This window comes from Piliocolobus tephrosceles, chromosome 2 (genome assembly GCF_002776525.5).
Source record: "Piliocolobus tephrosceles isolate RC106 chromosome 2, ASM277652v3, whole genome shotgun sequence".
NCBI classification, from domain to species: Eukaryota; Metazoa; Chordata; class Mammalia; order Primates; family Cercopithecidae; genus Piliocolobus; species Piliocolobus tephrosceles.
Genome location: NC_045435.1, coordinates 13,436,478 through 13,459,339, shown reverse-complemented (window position 1 = coordinate 13,459,339; position 22,862 = coordinate 13,436,478). Strand labels below are relative to the sequence as shown.

The 22,862-nt window shown below is 39.1% G+C and overlaps 1 protein-coding gene across 2 annotated transcripts in view; it reads right to left on the bottom strand.

Annotated features, from left to right (window-relative positions):
- Positions 1–22,862, bottom strand: part of PROS1 (protein S) — a 100,860-nt gene that overhangs the window by 31,186 nt on the left and 46,812 nt on the right. For both annotated transcript variants that reach the window (XM_023216050.3, XM_023216051.2), the window contains exons 4-6: positions 10,926–11,015; positions 3,215–3,337; positions 2,978–3,109 (exon numbers count right to left, since the gene is read on the bottom strand). In XM_023216050.3, the coding sequence (XP_023071818.2) occupies positions 2,978–3,109; positions 3,215–3,337; positions 10,926–11,015 (345 nt within the window). The remainder of the gene's footprint in view (positions 1–2,977; positions 3,110–3,214; positions 3,338–10,925; positions 11,016–22,862) is intronic.

Sequence of the window (22,862 nt, the reverse complement as noted above, 5' to 3'; positions counted from 1 at the left end):
CTGGTCAAGTTATAATTGCATTTCTAAAGGGCTAAGTAGGAAATGAGGAACAGGGGGAAACAGAGAAAAGAAGAGGAAAAAACTAATAAATAATAAATAGTAACTCATTCTCTTTTTCTTAGAAAAGTAGGGGTACTCGGTTACTAGGTGAGCAGGTGGGGTTGGTCAATTTCCCTCAAGAGGAAACAGATGCAGAGAGAGAAACTAACAACCTCAAGCCCCAAATGAAGTCAGTAGCAGCAGGTCGGCTTCCCCAAGAGCCCTTCCTTCCTGCTGATGATCAAATACCGCCCTAGTCTTCTTAGGCATCATCCACAGGAAAACAGAGGTGCTCTGATTCCTGCATCGGTAAAATGGGCACAGCTCCATCCTCAGAAGACTTATTCTGGGGAGGGATGATATACCTCAGAGGAGACTCCTCACAGGACTGCCAGGTGACTGCGTGTCACCTGGGACACAGAGCCGTCTAGGCATCCTGAACAGAATCTGAAATTGTGTGTGGCTTATTCGTGGGGAATCAGAGAAGGGCAAACACGCTTGCCCTCTTAGCAGATGAGCTGTGGTTTGTGATTACAACCTGGGTGTACAAGGGGCAGTGAAAAGACCAATTTCCTTTTCTTTTCTTTTTTTTTTTTTTGAGGAGGAGTCTCACTCTGTCACCCAGGCTGGAGTGAGTGGCGTGATCTCGGCTCACTGCAAGCTCCGCCTCCCGGGTTTCCACCATTCTCCTGCCTCAGCCTCCTGAGTAGCTGGGACTACAGGTGCCCGCCACCACGCCCGGCTAATTTTTTCTATTTTTAGTAGAGACGAGGTTTCACTGTGTTAGCCATGATGATCTCGATCTCCTGACCTTGTGATCTGACCACCTCAGCCTCCCAAAGTGCTGGGATTACAGGCGTGAGCCACTACGCCTGGCTGTATATCATGGGTAAACAATAATGCAAATAAATATAAGAACAGATGTGGTCATCAGGAACATTCCTATTAATAAGAGCACTTTTGTAATCATTTACACATATATGTGTGTATTAACTGAGTGGATAAGAATTTAAAATACTTCTGAGTTTTTAAAAAGTCACAAATTTGGCCAGGTGTGGTGGCTCATGCCTGTAATCCCATGACCTTGTGAGGTTGAAGTGGATGGATCACTTCAGCCCAAGAATTTGAGATCAGCCTGGACAATGTGGCAAAACTCCATCTGTATCTGTACAAAAGCTACAAACATTAGCCAGCATGGTGGTGCATGTCTGTAGTCCCAGCTGCTTAGGAGAGTGAGGTGGGAGGACCTCCCAGGAGATCGAGGCTGTACTGAGTTGAGATCATTCCACTGCAGTCCAGCCTAGGTGACAGGCAAAACCCTATCTTAAAAAATAAATAAATAAAAACAAAAATTCTTTAGAAAGAGACTATTAAAGTATTTAAGTGTAGAAGTGTCAATGGGTACTATTTGTTTATAAAATGCATATGGTATCCAGCATTGTGATGGTTTTTCTATAACTCATGTTCTAATGACAGTCTTATTCTAAATAGTCTCAAAATCCAAACTCAAACAGACCTTCAAATAGGCAGATAAGAAAGATACATGGTCACACATTGGGTAACTGTTTAGAAGAATTTGTTTTTAATGTGTTCACTTTAGAGTCATTTAACTGCAGTTTAAATAATACTAAAGTTTATCATATTAAATACTGCTATTCAGTAAGAGATAGATGATTTGAATACGAATCCAATGTAGGGCTTTACCGAAACATATATAAAATAAAGAGTTGAACAAGAAATTCACATTTTAACTTCCTTTTTTTTTTTTTAACATTTTAGCAAAACAAACAAAAAAAAAAGTAGTGGAGGAGAGAATGTTGATATTAATTGTATCCAGTTTCTAAAGGAAAATTTTAAGTCCAGGTGGGAAATCTTGCTTTTAGTCATCCACACACCTGCTATGAATATTTGAAGATTTAGTCATAGCATTAACACAGCCAAATTGAAAGACAGTACACAGAGAGAAAAAAAAGTCAAAATGTAGGGATAGGAAAACAATGAAAAATAAAAGAAATACACTAGTAAAATGACTTGTTAGAAAGCTAAACTAACAGGGAATATTTAAGACTGAAGAAGAAAAACGAGTTATGACCAATGATATGATCTTAAAGGCAGAAAGAGAAAGAAACTAGATCTTCTTTTCTTTCCCAAAACCACAACAGGAAATGAGGTGCCAGATGAAGGGTTGATATTGGAAATCAGAAAAGTATTTCTGAAAAGGAAAAATAAAATACAATGGAAGAGGTTATCACAGTGGATTTCTTTCTATGGCTACTTATTTTCCTAGAAGAAAATAAAAAATATAATGTCTGAAGACAGAGGATAAACAATGATTTTGCAAAGTTTGTAGCATGCAAAGACTTGCATTGAAATGTCATTTTATAATGAACTTCCTTATTGAAACATGCACACAAGTGTGTACACGCACATACAATGAGAAAATTTTAAAAAGTCACGTTATCAGTACTGTAAACTAAAATGCAGGCCAGGCACAGAGCTCCCACCGGTAAACCCGACACTTTGGTAGGCTGAGGCAGGAGGCTCACTTGAATTCAAGATCACTTGGGGCAACATAGTGAAACCCCATCTCTACAAAAAATACAAAACAAAATTAGCTGGACATGGTGGCATGCACCTGTAGTCCCAGCTACTTGGGAGGCTGAAGTCAGAGGATCAATTAAGCTCGGGAGGTCGAGGCTACAGTGAGCCATCATAGAGCCACTGCACTCCAGCCGGGGAGACAGAGTGAGACCCTATCTCTCAAAAAGAAACAAAAACTAAAAAGCAGTTCCGCAGTATCACAAGGCTTCAATGTGGATAAAAATGTGTTAGTATAAGCACTTACAATCATTTTTCCAAAAATTTGCTACTAAAATTTCTCTAACTGGGATTATTCTCATACAATAAATGTGCTTTAATTCTACCATCCTGCTCTTACCTTTACAGTCTTTCTTATTTGAAAGCATAACAAAACCACTTTTACAGGAACAGTGGTAACTTCCAGGTGTATTATCACAAATTTGACTGCAACCTCCATTTATATTTGAGGGATCTTTGCATTCATTTATATCTAAAACAGGAAAAAAACAAATTATTTTTAAAGTAATATAACCTGCAGAGAACTTTTCAGGAGACCAATCCTGATGAGCTGGGGGGCGGGGGTTATTATACATACCAAATTCACACTTTTCTCCTTGCCAACCTGGTTTACAAGTGCAAGTAAAAGAAGCTTTTCCATCTTTGCAGCTCATATATCCATCTTCATTGCATGGCAGAGGGCTACACTGGTCTGGAATGGCTGAAGGAAATAGACATCTATTTATTTTTTTTACCTCATGTCATGGTAAAAGAAAATTGTGTGCACTATAACAAAAATCCTGAAGCCTGGAACCATTGGGAAAAAAAAAAAAAAAAAAAGCACAACTCCTTCCTTTAAATAATACTTTTCTTAAGTTAAAAAGTGAGTCCATTAGGTAAATCTTTATAATTATTTTGTAAAAATAAACTACAGATGGCAGCAGTGGCCCATCTAGAGTGGCTGCTGCCAAGATGCCAGCTGCAGTAGTGAGGTGGGCCAGGGTCTCCCACTCCACAGAGCAAGTAGGAGCCCCACACTCCCCAGATGCTACTGCAGCTTCCCTGTCGTGGCTCTGGACCTGGGTGTCTCTGTGCTCTGGGGGGCCTGCTCCCGCTTCCAGGCTTCTCCCTGCAGCAGGCATCCACTCTGATCTAAGAGGCATGGCTGGGGCTGCACGCGCCACAGAGCTGGTGAAAGCCAAGGACAAGGGGGAGCCCCACCCCTTCCAAACTGGTGGGACAAGAGCCTCCTGAGTGCAGCTGCAGCTGCCCAAGCCTGGCTGTAAACCTGGGCATCTCTGTGCTCATGGGGGCCTGGGAAGGCCCATTGTGCCCACCACAGGCTCAGAAGTGCCTGCTCCTGCTTCCTGGTCTCTCCTCACTGCTGGCACCCACTCTGGTCATGGAACAAGGTTGGGGCTGAAGCCGGCTGCTGTTGCAGCCCAGCCAGGTGGACATAAGCTCAGGGCAGTGCTAAAATGCCAGCCCCCTGCCCCCTCCAGTCTTTGGGCTCCAACAAGCATGGGAAGGGAGCTGACGGGGGTGCTGAGGGCAGCTCAGTGCTGGCCTGCAGGCACCCCCTTGGCACAAAGAGCCTGGGTGCCATGAACAGTGGCAGGAGGTAGACAGCTGCCTGTGTGGAAAAGGGTGGATCCCCCATGAAGTCCCACCTTCAGGCTGGGAAAGGCCTGAGGCCTGTGGGCTGGGCTGCCAGCCCTGCTGACTGAAGGGGGAACTCTTGGTGCTTTTTCCCAGGCCCACCCATGGCAGCCCATGGACCAGTCTGCACGCACTTTCCCCCTCTGAAGACCATAAAAACCCTAGACTCAGCCAGAACAGAACAGATATACAGACAACTAGCTGCGGAAAGGAGCTACCATCTCCAGGGCCTCCTCTCTACTGGGAGCTGCAGACATCGAATGACCTGTCTGCAGAGAAGAACCACGCTCTCCAGGCCCTCCTCTGCTGAGAGCTGCTGATGGGACAACCAGCTGCAGAGAGGAGCCACCCACCCTAGGGCTCCTCTCTACTGAGAGCTGCAGAGACAATGGGATGACCTGGCTACAAAGAGGAGCCACCTGCTTCAAAGCCTCCTCTCCACTGAGAGCTGAACACTTGATGGGACAACCTGCCTACAGAGATGAGCTACCCACTGAGGGTGTCCTCTGAGCTCTTCTAATGCTCAGTAAAGCTCCTGTTCATCTTGCTCACTCTCTACTTTTCTGCATACCTCACTCTTCATGGATGCAGGACAAGAACTCGGGCAAAGGCACTAATGGCTACAGAAGTTTCTAGACAGAAAAGCAACACCCCAAAGATCCCATAACACTACTTTTACATTGCAAATATATACAATATTTCATAACTGTAATTTAGATATTTTTCCAAATATATTACCTCATTTGAACCTTAGAACAATCCCACGAGGTCGACAGAACAATGCTATTCTCAACATTAAGAGAAAAAAGAGGTTAGGCATGATGGCTCACACCTGTAATCCCAGCACTTTGGGAGACCAAGGCAGGCCGATCACTGGGGGCCTGGGCAACAAGGTGAAACCCTGTCTCTACTAAAAATACAAAACTTAGCTGGGCATGGTGGCACACTCCTGTAGTCCTGGCTACTCGGGAGTCTAAAGTACAAGAATTGCTTGAACCTGGGAGGCAGAGGCTGCAGTAAGCCAAGATCGTGATAGAGCAAGGCTCTCTGTCAAAAAAAAAAGAAAGAAAGAAAAGAAAAGAAAAAAAGAAAAAAAGAACTTAAAACTTTCAGTTTGGGCTAAGATGATGCAACAAGGACCAGATTTATCTTCCTGCCTTAAATAAGTAGAACTTCAGTCTAACTATGTAAGACAATTGTTTTTCAAACATTGGAGAACAGGAAGGAGAACATCATGATTCCTAAGGAAAAGAAAATAAACAAGCTGAGACCTACAATTGGACCACATTCCTGCCTGGAGATACCTTCTATGCAACAGTGCAAGAAACACAAACAGAGCCCAGTGGTCTCCTTGGGTTGAGAAAACAAATATTGGAGTTTGGGGAGATCAAATTGGAATTTTGCTGCTCAGAGTACTATAAAGGCAGAGAGAGGGAAAAACACGTGTGCGTATGGAAAGGGAGAGAGAAAGAGAGAGAGAGAAGAGAAAGAGAGTCTCCGGAGATCTGCAAAAAGATCCCCCAGGGTCTTTGGCTGAATGACGATTTGCACAGGAAAATGTCCAGAGCTCATAGAGGGATAGGGATAGTTTGTTTTAGACTACCCAGACCTAAATTATTTCATAGTACAAAGGGCATCAGGCAGACTCCTCACAAGGATGTAGACTTATTATTGAGGCTAAATTAGTTTTAAGCTAATGGCTACTCCGGATTGCCTTAACAGAGCCTAAAATCAAAACTCAAATGATTTGTTTTTAATGTATTCCACATAAGTTACTTAAACGCCACAACAAAATCAAACACTACTTGGAAGAAGACAAGAAAATCCAGGACCCAGCAACATAAGCTGTAAGCTTATTTTCTGTTCCTTAGGAGTCACAGTGTTCTGCTTCCTGTTCTCCAGTGTCCAAAACCATTATTTTATACACTTAGACTGAAGTTCTACTTATTTAAGGCAGGAGGATAAACTTGGTCCCTGTTACGTCATCTTAGCCCAAACTGAGAGTTCCAAGTTCTTTTTTTCGATTTATGCTGAGAATAGTATTGTTTGTTTGGTTCGGTAAACAATTAAAAGTAAGTAGGAGTCAGATGCAGTGGTTCACTCTGCACTTTGGGAGGCAGATGAGGGAGGATCATGTGAGGCCAGGAGGTAAGACCAGTTTTGGCAACATAGTGAGATGTAATCTTTAAAATTAATTTAAAAAATAAATTCCCCAGCTGTGGTAGTCCATGCCTGTTGTCCCAGCTATTTGAGAGGCTAAGGTAGGGGGATAGCTTGAGACCAGGAGTTTGAAGTTACTGTGAGTTATGGTCATACCACTGGACTCCAGTCTGGGTAACAGTGAGACCTTATATCCAAATAAAATAAAGTACAATGTAAAATTAAATTAAATTAAGAAAATAATAGGCATGTAAAGAAACAAGAAAAAAATTTATAACCAAGAGAAAAATCAGTAGATGAAAATATATCTAAAATGGAAGAGATGACCAAAAATCAGAAAAATAAATAAATAAAATTATTTTAAGTGCACTCCACATGTTCCCGTAGTAAATATAGGCATGATGAAAAAAATAAAATAAAATAGCAGATGTGGAACAGATCCAAATGGGACTTATTGAAATGAAAAATAGACTATATAAAATGAAAAATACAGTAAATGGGATTAAAAGTAAATTATCCATGGGAGAAAAAAAGAAGAGTGAACTTGAAGACATAAAAACTATTCAAAATTAAGGAAGGACAGATAAGAAGTATAAAAACAATAAATACATAAATAAACTGATAAATAATTAGAGCATGAATGACTTGTTAAACAATATCAAATGGCCTAATACATGTTATTGACATTCCAAGAGAAGAGGAAAGATAGCAGGGAAAAAGAAAAAAGAAATTTGAATAAATAATAGTAAATCATTTTCTAAATTTGATGAAAACTATGAACACGCAGATCCAAGAAGCCCACTAAACACCAATCAGGATAAACCTAAAAATACTATATCAAATTAGAGAAAACCAGGGAAAAAGAGAAATCTAAAACACAGTGCATACATAGAAGAAAAAAAAAGCTAAGAATAACAGTAGTTTTCCCATCAGCATCTATTCAAGTGTAAGGACAATGGAGAGACACCTTTGACATACTGATGGAACACTATCAATATGGAAGTCTTTACCCAATAAAAATATCTCCCAAAAATAAAGGCAATATACTATTTTTTAATTAAAAAATATGAGAAAGGCTGGGCACGGTGGCTCACGCCTGTAATCCCAGCACTCTGGGAGGCCAAGGCAGTCAGATCACAAGGTCAGCAAATCAAGACCATCCTGGCTAACAGGGTGAAACCCTGTCTCTACGAAAAATACAAAAAATTAGCTGGGCGTGGTGGCAGGCACCTGTAGTCCCAGCTACTCGGGGAGCTGAGGCAGGAGAGTGGCATGAACCCGGGAGATGGAGCTTGCAGTGAGCTGAGGTTGTGCCACTGCACTGCAGCCTGGGTGACAGAGCGAGACTCTGTCTCAAAAAAAAAAAAAAAAAAAAAGAGAAAATCCATCTTCATCAGATATGTAGTATAAGAAATGTTAAAGGAATTTCTTCAGTCAGAAGGAACATGTTGTCAGATGGAAATGTGGATCTATAAAAAAGAATATGGAATGCCAGAAATGGTAAACATATGAGAAAATATAGAACAATGTTTTCTGGGACAGGTGCCAATGGCTTATGCCTGTAATCCTAGCACTTTGGGAGGCCAAGGTGGGTGGATCACTTGCAGCCAGGAATTTGAGACCAGCCTAGGCAACATGGCAAAACCCTGTCTCCACAAAAATACAAAAAAATTAGCCAGGCCTGTAATCCCAGCTATTTGGGAGGCTGAGGCACAAGAATGATTTGAATCCAGCAGACAGAGGTTGCAATGAGCTAAGATTGTGCCACTGCACTCCAGCTTAGATGACAGCACAAGACTCTGTCTCAAAAATAAATAAATAACACAATAAAACAATATTTTCTCATTTGATAAGCTATTGATAAATTAACATATCATGGAGTTTATAATGTATAATATTAAAATGTAAGGCAGAAACAGCACAAAAAAATAGAGGAAATGAGGTCTGGCACAGTGGCTCATGCCTGTAATCCCAGCACTTTGGAAGGCCAAGGTAAAAAGATCACTTGAAGCCAGGAGTTCAAAACTATCTAGGCAACAAAGTGAGGCCCTATCTCTACAAACAAATTTAAAAATTAGCTGGACATGGTGCTACATGCCTGCAGCCCTAGCTACTAAGGAGGCTGAGGCAGAAAGGAAGAAGGATTTGAGACCAGGAGTTCAAGGCTGCAGTGAGCTATGATCACCCCAGCAGACTCCAGCCTGGGCTAGAGAGTGAGATCCTGACCAAAAGAAAAAAAGAAAGAAAAGAAGAAAAGAAAAGAAATGAGTAAAAGAAGTTTGAGAAGCATAATTAATAACAGAGGAGACAAAATGGAAAAATGTAATCAACTTCCAGGCCCCCGCCCACCCGCAAAAAAAAAAAAAAAAAAGGAGGGAAAGAAAAAAAAAAAGAACAGATGGGATTAATAGACTTTAACCATCATCAATGGTAACATTAAATGTAAATGTCTATAGTCTAACACTCCAGTTAAAAGACAGACATTGTCAGATTGGAGAAAACAGCAAGACCCAAAAGAAACTCACTTGAAATATAAACACACTGGTATGTTCAAAGTTAATGGATGGAAAAGTAAACCATAAACACACTAATCAAAGGAAAGCCAGAGTGACTATATTAATATAAGATAGATTTTAAAATAAGGAATATTACCAGAGAAAAAGAGCAATATTAAGAAGTACAAAGTAGGGCCTGGAATAGTGTTTCATGCCTGTAATTCTAGCAGTTTGGGAGGCCCAGGTAAGAGGATTGCTTGAGGCCAGGAGTCTGAGACCAGCCTGGACAACATACCCAAGACCCCATCTCTATAAAAAATAAATTAGGCCGGGCACGGTGGCTCAAGCCTGTAATCCCAGCACTTTGGGAGGCTGAGACGGGCGGATCACGAGGTCAGGAGATCGAGACCATCCTGGCTAACATGGTGAAACCCCGTCTCTACCAAAAATACAAAAAACTAGCTGGGCGAGGTGGCGGGCGCCTGTAGTCCCAGCTACTCGGGAGGCTGAGGCAGGAGAATGGCGTAAACCCGGGAGGCGGAGCTTGCGGTGAGCTGAGATCTGGCCACTGCACTCCAGCCTGGGCGACAGAGCAAGACTCCGTCTCAAAAATAAATAAATAAATAAATAAATAAATAAATAAATAAATAAATAAATAAATAAGCCAGGAGTGATGATATGTGCCTATAGTTCCAGCTACTCAGGCGGCTGAGGCAGGAGGATTGCTTGAACCCAGGAGGTTGAGGCTGCAGTGAGCCATGATTGCAACATTGCACTCCAGCCTGGGCAACAGAGTAAGAGCTTGTCCAAAAAAAAAAAAAAAAAAGTACAAGTAAAAATCAATTATAGTGCCTTGTTTATTTTCTTCCTAAAATATCAAAGCACTTTATCAATATGGCAAATGACATGCCATTTGTTTTTTATTTGTAATTTCTGTCCCCTCATGACACACTGCAATAGTCCCTTGGTTTCTGCACATTTGCACACCAGCTTCTCAACTTCCCAATCAACCGTACATGTTCTTCCCATCCTTCCAATACTTCCAATACTCCCAATACTGCCAATATTTCTATCTCTTTGCATATGTTAGTCAAAGAAAATTTTTGTTGTTTAATAAATAACCAATCTAGATAATGCCTAATTAATTCCACAATTTTTTTTAAAAGTCTTCATAGGATCAAGTTTTTTGAAACGTGGCAATACATTAGGTATCAGTTAAAAATCATAGAAAACAAACTAACAGAAAATTTTTATCGAAATTATTATTCTTCTGTTCTTTGGAAAATTTTAAGAAAAGATAAAGCATGAATTAAATAATTAAACATACGTGTTCAGACAAACTGTTCTACCTGTGTAATTACAAGCACTTTAAATTAGAGAAAAACACAGTTAAATGAATATCTAGAGAATGTCAATGCTGGATGTAAAATATTCTCTGAACAAACATCACAATTTATATCTGTGGTTGCACCGTTTGCTTTTACTAATTTACCAATTTCCCAACAAAGAGTCAAAAATAATCTACCAGAATTATCATTAGGTCCCTTGTGAACTTCAGAGCAAGAAAGCTAATTTGATTCATATAACGTCTTCCACGTTTATATTATCAATGCCAGAAAGTTAGCAGAATAAACGTGGCTCCACTTTGAGCTATTAACCTACTGTAACATTTAGTCACACTACTTGATTATGCAACAACAGCCAAAATAAAGCCATTGGGAATACAAATGCTGAAGCTGATGATCTAAAGCTTACTAAAACAAAGAACCCTGTTCAGTTTAAACATTAGGCAAAAAAATTCATTTTGAGTAATACAGCGGCATTTACAACCACAAACAAGTATTTTAAATGCAGTTTGAAAATATTTCCTTGCTGGACATACAACCCGTCAAAGGATCATTTCTCGATTTTGAAACATTAGTTTACATTAGCATGCGTGTACTTTACCTACGGAGTGTTTGTTTTGTTTTTTCAATAGATGGTAGAAGTGCTTACCATTGACACAGCTTCTCAGGTCAGGATAAGAAGCATCAGTTGACTGGCGTGCAGCAGTGAATAACCCAGTTTGAAAAGAGCGAAGACAAACTGAAAAGAAAAACAAGCATAATCTTCTTAGACACACATACTTGATCTGAATTCATGGTAGGAACTGTCCCAAGAGGTAAAATATTTATGCTCCTGTGGATTCACAAGATTCAGCCTTCAAAATGCAACACTAAACGTTTCCATCTACCTTTTTGCAAAATTAAAAATCTACAAGCAAGATGGCAACAGATACAGAATCATAAAAAATAGGTCTGTGACAGCTTATTTTCTCTGGAGAAGAACCTTAAAGTCAGAAGTGAAAAAAATTGGTTTAGCACAGAAATTCATTGTCATATATGTTTTTAATTCCATAGCAGAAACAAGATGTTACTCTCAAATCTATTGACCAGAGTCTGATTTAGAAAGTATATATAATTAAGTCAATAGAATCAGTTCGTGTTTCTACTTGCTACAGGCTACTTCCAATTCTTCTAATGTTGACCTGAGATTAATACAATAATATTTGTATAATGCTTCTATATTACAAAACAGGTTTACTTCATTCCCTTCATTCTTCACCCCAGCCCTGTGAAATCAGATATAGCAACCTGGTAGATATTGCTAGGAAACTAAGAAATGACAGCTGGAATTGTAAAGATGAAATACTTTGCAACTTTAAGGTAACTAGAAGTTACTTAGTGCCAAAAAATATATTTCTTAACAGGCATTAAAGACACTATATGTATTACTTCATTGTTCAGACAGTCACTGACTTACTATAAAAAAAAGATGGTGTTTTACTTAGCTTTTGCCGAGTAACAAACCACCCCCAAAATTAGTAGCCTAAATAATCATTGTGTTTTTCTCATGATTTGTGGGTCAAATATTTGCAGAGTTTGGTTGGGTTGTCTGTCTCTGCTGCCAATGGAGTCAACCAGGATGGCTGTGGCAGGGGACTGCTTCCAAGATGGAGCTAATGTTCTTCGGCATCTCTCTTCCCATATGACAGATCATGCTTCAGAGTTCTCCGTGTGGGTGTTTCCCTTAGCGTGCTGGTCTTACAGTGGCACTTCCTTCATGACAGCTAACTTCTAAGAGAGAGAAAGCCAGCTGCCATGGCAGTTATGGGACATTGTATCACTTCTATCATATTATATTGATCAAAGGGGTCCCAGGGTCCACCCAGATTCAAAGGGTAGGGTGTGGGTGCAGGATTTATTCTACCTCTTGATCAGGATATGGCAAAATGACACTGCAGAAGGGTATGTGGAATGGGAGACATTTTTGAACTATCTTTGGAAAAATATAATGTATCACAGACAGATTAAAAGATTCATTTGAAGTCAGTATGTGTTTAAGTTACCTATGGCTGCTATGACAAATTACCACAAATTTAGTAGCTTTAAATATAAAAATGTGTTGCTTTACAGTGCTGAGAGTCTAAAACCAAAGGGTTAGCAGGGATCCATTCCTTCTGGACGCTTCAAAGAAGAATCCCTTTCCTTGTCTTTTTCAGCTTCTAGAGGCCATCTGCATTCCTGGGCTCGTGGCCTCATCCTTGTATGTCTACCAATTCTTGCTTTGTCATTCCATATCCTACTACTGACTCTGATCTCCTGCCATCCTGTTATGAAGACCCTTATGGTTTTATGGAGTCCTCTCAGATATCCCAGGATAATGTCTCCATGGAAAGATCTTTCGTCACATCCGCAAAGTCTCCATTTGCCATATAAGGTAACAGTCACAAGTTCTGAGGATTAGGACATAGATATGTTTGGGGTGGGGAGGGCTAGGCAGGGTGGAGTAAGGAGGTCATTGTTCAGCCTACCATGGTGAGTTAGAATATCTTCCCAAATAAGTCTTACCTTACACATCATGGGGGTGTTTCTGGAGCCCCTATCTTAGTCTACTTTGTGTTGCTATAACAAAATACCACAGACTGGCTAATTTATAAAAGACATTTACTTCTCCCAGTTCTGGAGGCTGGGAATTCTGATGTTAAGGTACTTCGGCATCTCATGAAGGCCCTCTTGTTACACCATCCCCCAGCAGATGGCAAGAGAGTTGAGAGGGTGAAAGAGCAAGAGGCCAAACTTGCAGCCTCCAGCCCTTTCATAATTGGTGTTAGGCCATTCATGAGGGTGCAGCCTTAATGACCTAAACACCTCCCACTAGGCCCCACCTCCCAACACTGTTCCACTGGGAATTAAGTTTCCAGCACATGCTTTTTGAGGGTCACATTCAAGCCTAGCATTTGTTCCAGCCTCCAAAATTCACGTCCTTCTCATGTGCAAAATATATTCATTCCATCTCAGTAGCCCTGGTATGGTTTGACTGTGTCCCCCCCCAAAATCTCATCTTGAATTCTAATCCCCCAATCCCCATGTATCATGGGACAGACCAGGTAGAGGTAATTGAATCGGTGGCGGGGGGGGGGGGGGGGATTTTCCCCATGGTGTTCTCACAAGATCTGATGATTTTATGTGTTTGTCAGTTCCTCCTGTGTTCATTCTCCTTCCTGCTGCCTTGTGAAGAAGGTGCCTTGCTTCCTAACACGGTTTGGCTGTGTCCCCACCGAAATCTCACTTTGAATTGTAATAAGACCCATGTGTCAAGGGCAGGGCCAGGTGGAGAGAATTGAATCATGGGGGCAGTTTCCCCCACACTGTTCTCATGGTAGTGAGTAAGTCTCACGAGATCTGATGGTTTTATAGATGGGAGATCCCCTGCACAAGCTCTCTTGCCTGTCGCCATGTAAGAGGTAACTTTGCTCCCCATTCACCTTCTGCCATGACTATGAGGTCTTTCCAGCCATGTGGAACTATGAGTCAATTAAACCTCTTTTACATTACAAATTACCCAGTCTCAGGTATGTCTTTATTAGCAACATGAAAATTAACTAATACACTTTCCCTTTGCCTTCCGTCATGATTCTAAGTTTCCCAAGACCTCCCCAGTCATGCTGAACTATAAGTCAATTAAACCTCTTTTCTCTATAAATTATCCAGTCTTGGGTATGTCTTTATAATAATAGTGTGAAAACAGACTAATACAAGCCCCCATGTCTTAACTCATACTAGCACCAACTCAAAAGTCCAAAGTCCAAAGTCTCATCTAAATCACATATGGGTGAGACTCAAGGCATGATTCACCCTAAGGCAAATTCCCACCAGCTATGAGTTTCCAAAATGCGGTGAGATAAGCATGATTCCTTTACAAAAAGGTAAAACAGGTAAGAACCGTAACTGGTCCTAAGGAAGTCCAAAACTCATTAAGAAAAACAATATAAAATGTTAAAGCTCTAATACAGTTTTCCTTGACTCTATGTCCTGACTTCTGAGCACACAGGGGTAGGGGTTGAGACCTCAAGGCCTTGGCCAACCCATCCCTATGGTTTTGCTGGATGTAGGTCATGCTGCGGCTCTCACAGGTTGGAGTCTTGTGCCTGCAGCTTTCCCAAACAGAAGTTGCATACTGGTAGCCCTATAGTTCTGGGCTCTTGGGGCTTCCCAACTCCCATGGCTCCACTAGGCATTTCCCCGGTGGGGGTTCACTACAGTGGCTCTGCTGCTGTAACAAGTCTCTGCCTGGGCACCCCCAGACTGTCCATAATAACCTTTGACATCTAGATGGAAGCCCCATGACCCCACAGCTTTTGCATTCTGTGCACCTGCAAAATTAACACCACATGAATGCCACCAATGCTTCTGAGGTATGTACATTCCAGAGTGGTGGGTTGAGATGCACCCAGGCCCACTTGAGCCACATTTGGGATGGCCAAGGGACACTGTGCTGAAATTCCAGCAGCAGAGTCCCTAGGTCGTGCTGAGCAGTGGTGGTCCTGCAGGTGCCCCTCTGGAAACTACATCAAGGTCCTGCTCTGGGCCAGTGATGGGAGAGGCAGCCTCAAAAATCTCTCAAATGTCTTTGAGGTCTTTCACCCATTGCTTTGAAAAACAGCACCTGGCTCCATTTATTTATTTATTTATTTATTTATTTATTTAAATTTCAACAGGTTTTGGGGGGAATAGGTGGTGTTTGGTTACATGTATAAGTAAGTTCTTTCATAGTGATTGCTGAGATTTTGGTTTATCCATTACCCAAGCAGTGTACACTGCACCCAACGTGTAGTCTTTTATCTTTCACCCCGCTTCCACCAGTTCTCCCGAGTCCCCAAAGTCCATTGTATCACTCTTATGCCTTTGCATCCTCATAGCTTAGCTCCCACTTATGACTCTGAACATACAATGTTTGGTTTTCCATTCCTGAGTTACTTCACTTAAAATAATGAGCTCCTGGCTCCTTTCTATTCATGGCAATCTCTTTGGCAAATGGTAACTTGGGACACACCATTGGTTTGCTCTCCTAAAGACCTTTTCACTCTTTATATGACCAGGCTATGAATTTCCCAAATATTTTTGCCCTGATTCCCTTTTAGTTATAAATCCCAACTTTAAATAATTTCTCTTTTTCTCATATATTACTATATGCAGTTAAAAGTAGCCACAAAGGCTGGGCACAGTAGCTCATACCTGTAATCCTAGTTCTTTGGGAGGCCGAGTCACGTGGATCACTTAAGGTAAGGAGTTTGAGGCCGCCTGGCAAACATGAAAAAATGCTGTCTCTACTAAAAATACAAAAATTAGCCAGGTGTGGTGGCACACACCTGTAATCCTAGCTACTTGGGAGGCTGAGGTACAAGAACTGCTTGAACTTGGGAGGCAGAGGCTGCAGTGAGCCAAGATCACACCACTGCACTCCAGCCTGGGTGACAAAGCACGACTCTGTCTCTAAATAAATAAATAGATAAATAAATAAATGTAGCCACACAGTTCCTTCAATATTTTGCTTAGAAATCTCTGCTATCCTAGTACATATCTCTTAAATTCAGCCTTCCCTAAAGCCCTCAGGCATGGAGATAATTCAGCCAATTTCTTTGCCACCTTGTAACAATGTTGGTCTGTACTCTAGTTTCCAGTGCTTTGTTTCTCACTTCCATCTAGGATCTCATCAGAATGGCCTTTAGCATTCATATTTCTACCAACAATCTAATCATGACACTTAAGTAATCTCTAAGAAGTTACATTCTTTTCCTACATGTCTTCTCTTTTTTTTGACTCTTCACCAGAATCATCCTCAATGTTCCATTCCCAGCTATCTAGGCTTTTCCTAGCCTGCTCCTCCAGATTCTTCCAGCCTTTAGCCATCACCCAGTTCAAAACTGCTTCCACATTTTCAGGTATTTGTTACAGAAACAAGCCAATGTCTGGCACCAATGTTTCGTCTTAGCCCTTTTTGTGTTGCTATAACAGAATACCACAGACTCAGTTATTTATAAAGAAAAAAATCACTTTTCACAGTTCTGGAGACTGGGAAGTCCAACATGAAGGTGCTAATCATCTGGCAAGGGCCTTCTTTCGGCAGCATTCCATGACGGAAGGTAGTAACGCAAAAGGGTACAAGACGTAGAGAGGGGAAGGGAGCCAAACTCAGCCCCAGTAAAACCCAAGTAGTTTTAGGTCTCGAGTAGTCTTATCTTTCATTCATTTGTCCTTCCTCTTGTATCATCTACTCTCAGACTTCATTTATTCTAGTGCGAATATTTCATTAGAATCATCACTTTTGAGAAAGCTTCATTTCGCATCTCTGGCAAATTTTACAGTGAATAACAGCCAAAATTTGAAAGCCCTGAGGCTGGAAACCCAAGTGAAATGTTTCATATGGATTTAGAACCCCAGGCCAGACTACATTAGCTTAAACACATAAGGCACATTATATAAAAGCCTACATTAATATTCATGATAATACTGTCATGGAAAATTGCATTCAGAATTACAGTGTGGAGAGCCAGTTGCTTTGCCACTCCAAAGCCGTGCAATACAGAACCCTCATATTCCCACTTATCTTTTTTACCACACAACAGGAATAGGAAAAATTGAGGAGAGTAAACAGGAAGGTGAAAGCTGGAGGGAGATTGTCTCTGCTTCTGTAAACCGACGCAGAAGCTCCCACAAGAAAAGGGATTAAAAACAGAAATTAGGACCATAGGAGAGAAAGGCTAAGCAACAGACCCTTTCAAGAGAGGTTCTGGTGGTCAAGGCATAACCTCTTAGGAAAAGATCTTGCTACATGTACCTTTACCTATATTTTTCACCATTAGTTTTATTAACCATCAAACTGGCTTCCTTTTGCCACTTTCTATAGGCACCACTATCCTAGCTATCTTGATTTGTCAATTCTAAAAAATAGTTCGAACAGTCACTGACTCCTAGACAAAGGAATTATAATGGATCATGAGTCAGGTAAATTTTTTATTTCTCCAAGAAACTACTTTATACCCCTCTGTCTTTAAGTCACAGAAAAGACATCACATAAAAGGCTGAATGTTTGCTTGTTTTGACTGGAGGAGTACAAGGCTGAGTTATTCATACCCCATCCCTTTGACTGCATTATGATCGCTCATCTTTGAAAAGCCCATCACTTGCTTTCAAAATATACATATATATTTCTTTCTATGTCCATTTCCTCCGTTTCCACTTTCATTCATCCTTTAGGCAGTCATTCCAATGAGTTGTGTGGTTTTTGGTTTTTTTGTTTGTTTGTTTTGTTTTGTTTTGTTTTTTCTTTGAGACAGAGTCTCTCGCCCAGGCTGGAGTGCAGTGGCACGATCTTGGCTCACTGCAACCTCCACCTTCTGGGTTCAAGCGATTCTCATCCCTCAGCCTCCCCAGTAGCTGGGATTACAGGCCTCACCACCACTCCTTCACTCCTGGCTAATCTTTATATTTTGACTAGAAATGGAGTTTCACCATGCTAGTCAGGCTGGTCTCGAACTCCTAACTTCAAGTGATCTGCCCTCCTCAGCCTCCCAAAGGGCTGGAATTACTGGCATGAGACACCATGCCCAGTGGTTATGTGTATTTTTAAAATCTGTAAGTGTTCTTCAAAATATATATTTACAATTTCATGTCCATGTTTTTATTCATGTGTGTAAATGGTTTTGTATAATACATCACATCCTCTAATATTTTTCACTCAGCACTTGATTTTTATGATCAATCTATGCTGCTACACATAATTCATTGTTACTAACCCCTAAGCATTACATCACAGTATGCAACCACCACTTTAGAATTCTGTCTACCCATGATAGATATTCAAATTACCTCCAATTTTCTACCTCTACAAGAAAGTGGAAAGTACATCCTCACGCATGTCTCCTTAGTACCTGCATAACAATTTCTTTGGAATAGATATCCAGGGGTGGAATTGTGTGATCATTAAATAGGATTGTACTTAATGGCTTGGCAGAGGTGCATTCTCACCAGTGGGATACAAGGATTTCTATATCCTTGCTTTCTAATATTTGGCAGACTAATAAGTAATAAAGCAATATCACATTGTTTTTCTGATTTCTAAGGATATGGAGCATATTTTCACATCATTTTCCAAATCTGAAAGTTTTCTTCTTTGAAAATTTTCCCTATCTTTTTTTTTTTTTACCATTTTTCTATTGATCTTTATTTTTCCTGCAGATTTGAAAAAATTTAAACATTTATAAATATCATCTCTTGATATTTACATTTTTGATATTTATTTGACAGAGACAGAACTGTCATTTGTCTCTTAATCTTACTATTCATGTCTCTCTTGTAAGATAAATTCTTAATTTTGTTATAATCAAATTTATTACTTTACCTTACAGTTTGTGAATTTAAAATTTTCCCCCAGGCCATCAGTCACAAAGATATTCTCCCATATTGTTTCTTTAATTTCATAGTTTTATTTTAACATTTTTGTCTTTATTCTACCTGGAATTCACCTTTACATTTGGTGGTAATTAGAAACCCACATTTATTTGTCTGCCAATAGCTGGCCACTCTTCTCAATGCCATCTTTAAATAATCCAGTGACTTACAGTATCATCTTTATCAAATATTAGGTTTTCATAGATACATGAGTCTTTCTCTGAACTTTCTGTTCAGTTTCATTAGTCTACATGTTCTGAAAATACCATATAGTTTTATTTCTATAACTTTTTTATTATTAATATTTGATAAAGTATTTCTCTTTTTTGTATTTTAGACATGTGTGGACTTTCATTCGCTCTCTTAAATTTTAAAATGAGTGTATCAAGTTTCTTAAAAATATTTTTTTAAACAAGATTGCTCTGAACATATAAATTTGAGGATGGCCGCACATAGTAGCTCACAGCTATAATCCTAGCACTTTGGGAAGCCCTGACAGCAGGATTGCTTGAGCCCAGGAGTTTGAGACCAGCATGGACAACATAGAGAGACCCCATTTCTAAAAACATAACATATAATAAGAGAAAATAAAATAAATTTGAGAACTGATCACTTTATAGCATCACTCAATTCAAGATCATGAAGTATCTTTCAATGGTTTTAATTCATTTTCTATGTCTTCAATTTGAGTATTAAAATTTTCTCCATAGGGCTTTTATGTGTTCTTAAGATATTTCTAGATATTTTATGGGATTTGCTGCTATTGTGAATGGTATCATCTTTTTAATTTCTACTAGACTATTGCTTGTGTTAATCACTACTATGGATTTGTATAGGAGAGTCATAGAATTATCTAAATCTCTTATGTGTTCTTACATTTTGTCTGTGGATTCTATTTTTTTCCAGTATTATATCAATTAAAAACAATGACAGGACTATATTATAGCTTATGATCTATAAAATCCCTATTTTTCTTTCCTTATTGCATTGAATGTAACCTCCAGTACTTTTCTTTCTGTTCTCAACCTCAAAGAAACTATAACTAAATTTTATCCATTAGGTGTAATGTTTACTGTAGATTTTGTTCACTTCCTTTCTTTTTCTTTTCTCTCTCTTTCTCTTTCCATCCCTCCCTCCTTCCTTTCTCATGCCAATTTGCCCAAAACAATCCTATTTTATTCTTTTTACAGCTGACATTGACCTTGTGCAGTATTAATCCTGAACTGAAATGTGAAAATTTGAAAGATAAATTAGGTGCTTATTCTATATTTAACCTTTACCAACCTCAGAACCTTTTCTTATATTCTTAGTTTGACAAAAGCTTTTATCATAACTAAGTAGTGATCTCTATCAACTGCTTTTTCTGTATGAACTGAGGTAATACTACACTTTTAGGGGTGGGGTCTTACTATGTTACCCAGGCTAGTGTCAAACTCCTGGCCTCAAGTGATCCTTCCACTTCAGCCTCTTGAGTGGCTGGGATTACAGGCATAAGCCACTGCACCCAGCTGATTTTCTGATGTTAAATCATCTTTAAATTTCTGGAATAATTTTACTTGATCATGATATTATTTTTAACACACTTAAGATCGGACTGAATATCATTTTATTTAGAATTAATTCAGAAAGCAAAAGGAATTCTATTTTTCTTTTCTTTTATTCCCTCACTTAAATTTTAAAATGAGTTTACTATATGTCTTTATTTGGTTTTGGAGTCAAGATTACACAAGCCTCTTAGAATAAGCTCATTTTTTAAGGACAATATCTTAATAAAGGAAACATTAACAATTTCCTAAAATTTGTAAGAGTTCATTTGTAAAACCATCTGGATCTGGGTTTTGGAAATAGGAAGAAGAAATAGGAAGAAGAGGGCTTTGGCTGCGGTTTCAACTTGTTTAATACTTGTTTGTATAACTAAGTTCTCCATTGCTTCCTGTGAAATCACAGATATTTTATGTTTTTCTAGGAACACATCCATTTTATTTAGGTTCCCAAATGTATTTGATGTAGCTGTTTGTAATATTTTATGATACTGTTTTTAACCTGTGTTGACTTTAGAATATTTTCCCTTTCCATCTTGTACTCTATGTATTGGCATTTCCTCGTTCTCTGTTTTGTTTTTCCTTAATTATTCTTGCCAGATGTCAGTCTCACTCGCTAACCTTACTGAAGAATGAGAATCTGCTTTTGTTAATGCTCACTTTTGTTTTTCTATTCCACTTATTTCTATCTCTGCTTTTGTTATTTTAAAACTTCTTGTTACTCGGGGTTTGCTCTCTTGTACTTTTTGTTTTCTCAATTGGAAAGCTCAGGCCATGTTTTAAATGGACAAATCTGTTCTGTCACTACTGCCTTGTCAGTTAGAACCCAACCCCCCACCACACACACCAGCAGGTCAGGCCAGCTTTTCGTCTACCCAGACATTTCTTACACTCCTTGTTGTTGTCATTTTATTTTGTTATTATTCATGCTTGGAATCTTATCGTTTCTTTAGAGAAGATTTGAAGGGAGAGAGTCAGCATTCTGAGGTAATTCACCAACTTGGCAGGAATTAGAAATTAAAAATAATTTGTTTTTTATTTTTCAGGGTTTTTTTCTTATTTTATTTTTTGCCAGCTTACACAAAAAAATGATTTCTAATGTTTATATTTAGGCTCAGAGTTTACCATTCTTCCCAGGAAATTTCTCTCTCTTTAATAGAAACACCCATTCTGTTAGGTGATACGAGGCCTATGGAAATGGTAGTGATTTATTCTACTTCTTACAAAAGAGAAGAACACAATTTAAAAACTATAATGGAACCCAGAGTACTTATTTCCAAATCACATGTTTTCAAGATAGCACAGGGAATATGTAGACCAATTGAAGTGCTTTATTAGTCCCTGAAAACTAAGTCTAAATATTGCCCCAAATATATGGGTTATAGTTATTTAATTTCTTTGGTGACCTTATCTCACTACAGGGGCCTTCTATATGAGCTGTTGTAGTTAGTAAAACTACTATTAGATTTACCAGGGAAAGGATTGTTTTGTCTTGCTTTTCAAATTAGAGCCATAGAATATACACATCAAATAACAAATATACACATCAAATATAGATGGCCTATAGAATAGGAACATAGGCCTATAGAATATACACATCAAATAACAAAAAAAGTGTAACTGAGGCAGGACATTTTTAAAAATTGTTTTTAACAGTGGAATTCACCCCACATGCCTATATACAAATAAAGACCAAAATATGAAATTTAAATCAAAAAACAAATCATAATAAAAAGTATATTTTTGTTTCACATGATGGGGTGATTAAACAAGAATATATTTGAAGAAATTTTGACACAGTAAGTTATTTATGTACGTTGACTTATTTGGTGATTTAAAAGCTCTGAAGTTAGAAAATATAGTTACAGGGCACACTTAAAACTACAGAACCTGAAAAGCTAAACAACTTGTTTCACCTGAGACAGCTAAAAATTTTTCGGTCTGAGGCTGGAGCCCACATCTCGTGTTTTTGTTTTAGTTTGTTTTGTTTTATACTTTGTTTTTTTTTTTTTTTTTTTTTTTTACCATGTTGCCAAATGAGATAGGCAAAGAGAAGAAAGAGTTGGGTGGGACCAGAAAAGTGGAAGAGAGATACAAGGAGAAAAGAAAAATATTTTATCTAAGGAACTTCTCCAGAACACATAATGCTGTATTAACATGGTATTTATCTTTATCCAAATGTACTCTGATCAAAGGAATGTATCCTCTACAGTTGTGTGCCTGCAAAAACACAGCCTCATTACATGGACCTAAAAAGCAAGAGTTAACACTGTATTTTTTAATGCACACGTAATATTTAACAGTCAAATATTGTCTATTTTTATTATAAAATATTTACATTTCTATCTAAAATTAAAAAGCTGAAATAGTCTAGATATACTAGCTTTTCTACACTTTAATAGTACAAATTCTTGGTTTTTGTTTTGCAAAGTGAGGAGTAACATGTAACCTTACAAAAGAAAACATCTTTTTCATGGATGTATATCTATATCCCACTGCCCTTTTAAACTACAGCAGCTAAGGCTGGACAGGGTGGGTCATGCCTGTAACCCTAACACTTTGGGAGGCTGAGGAGGGTGGACGCTTGAGGTCAGGAGTTCAAGACTACCCTGGCCAAC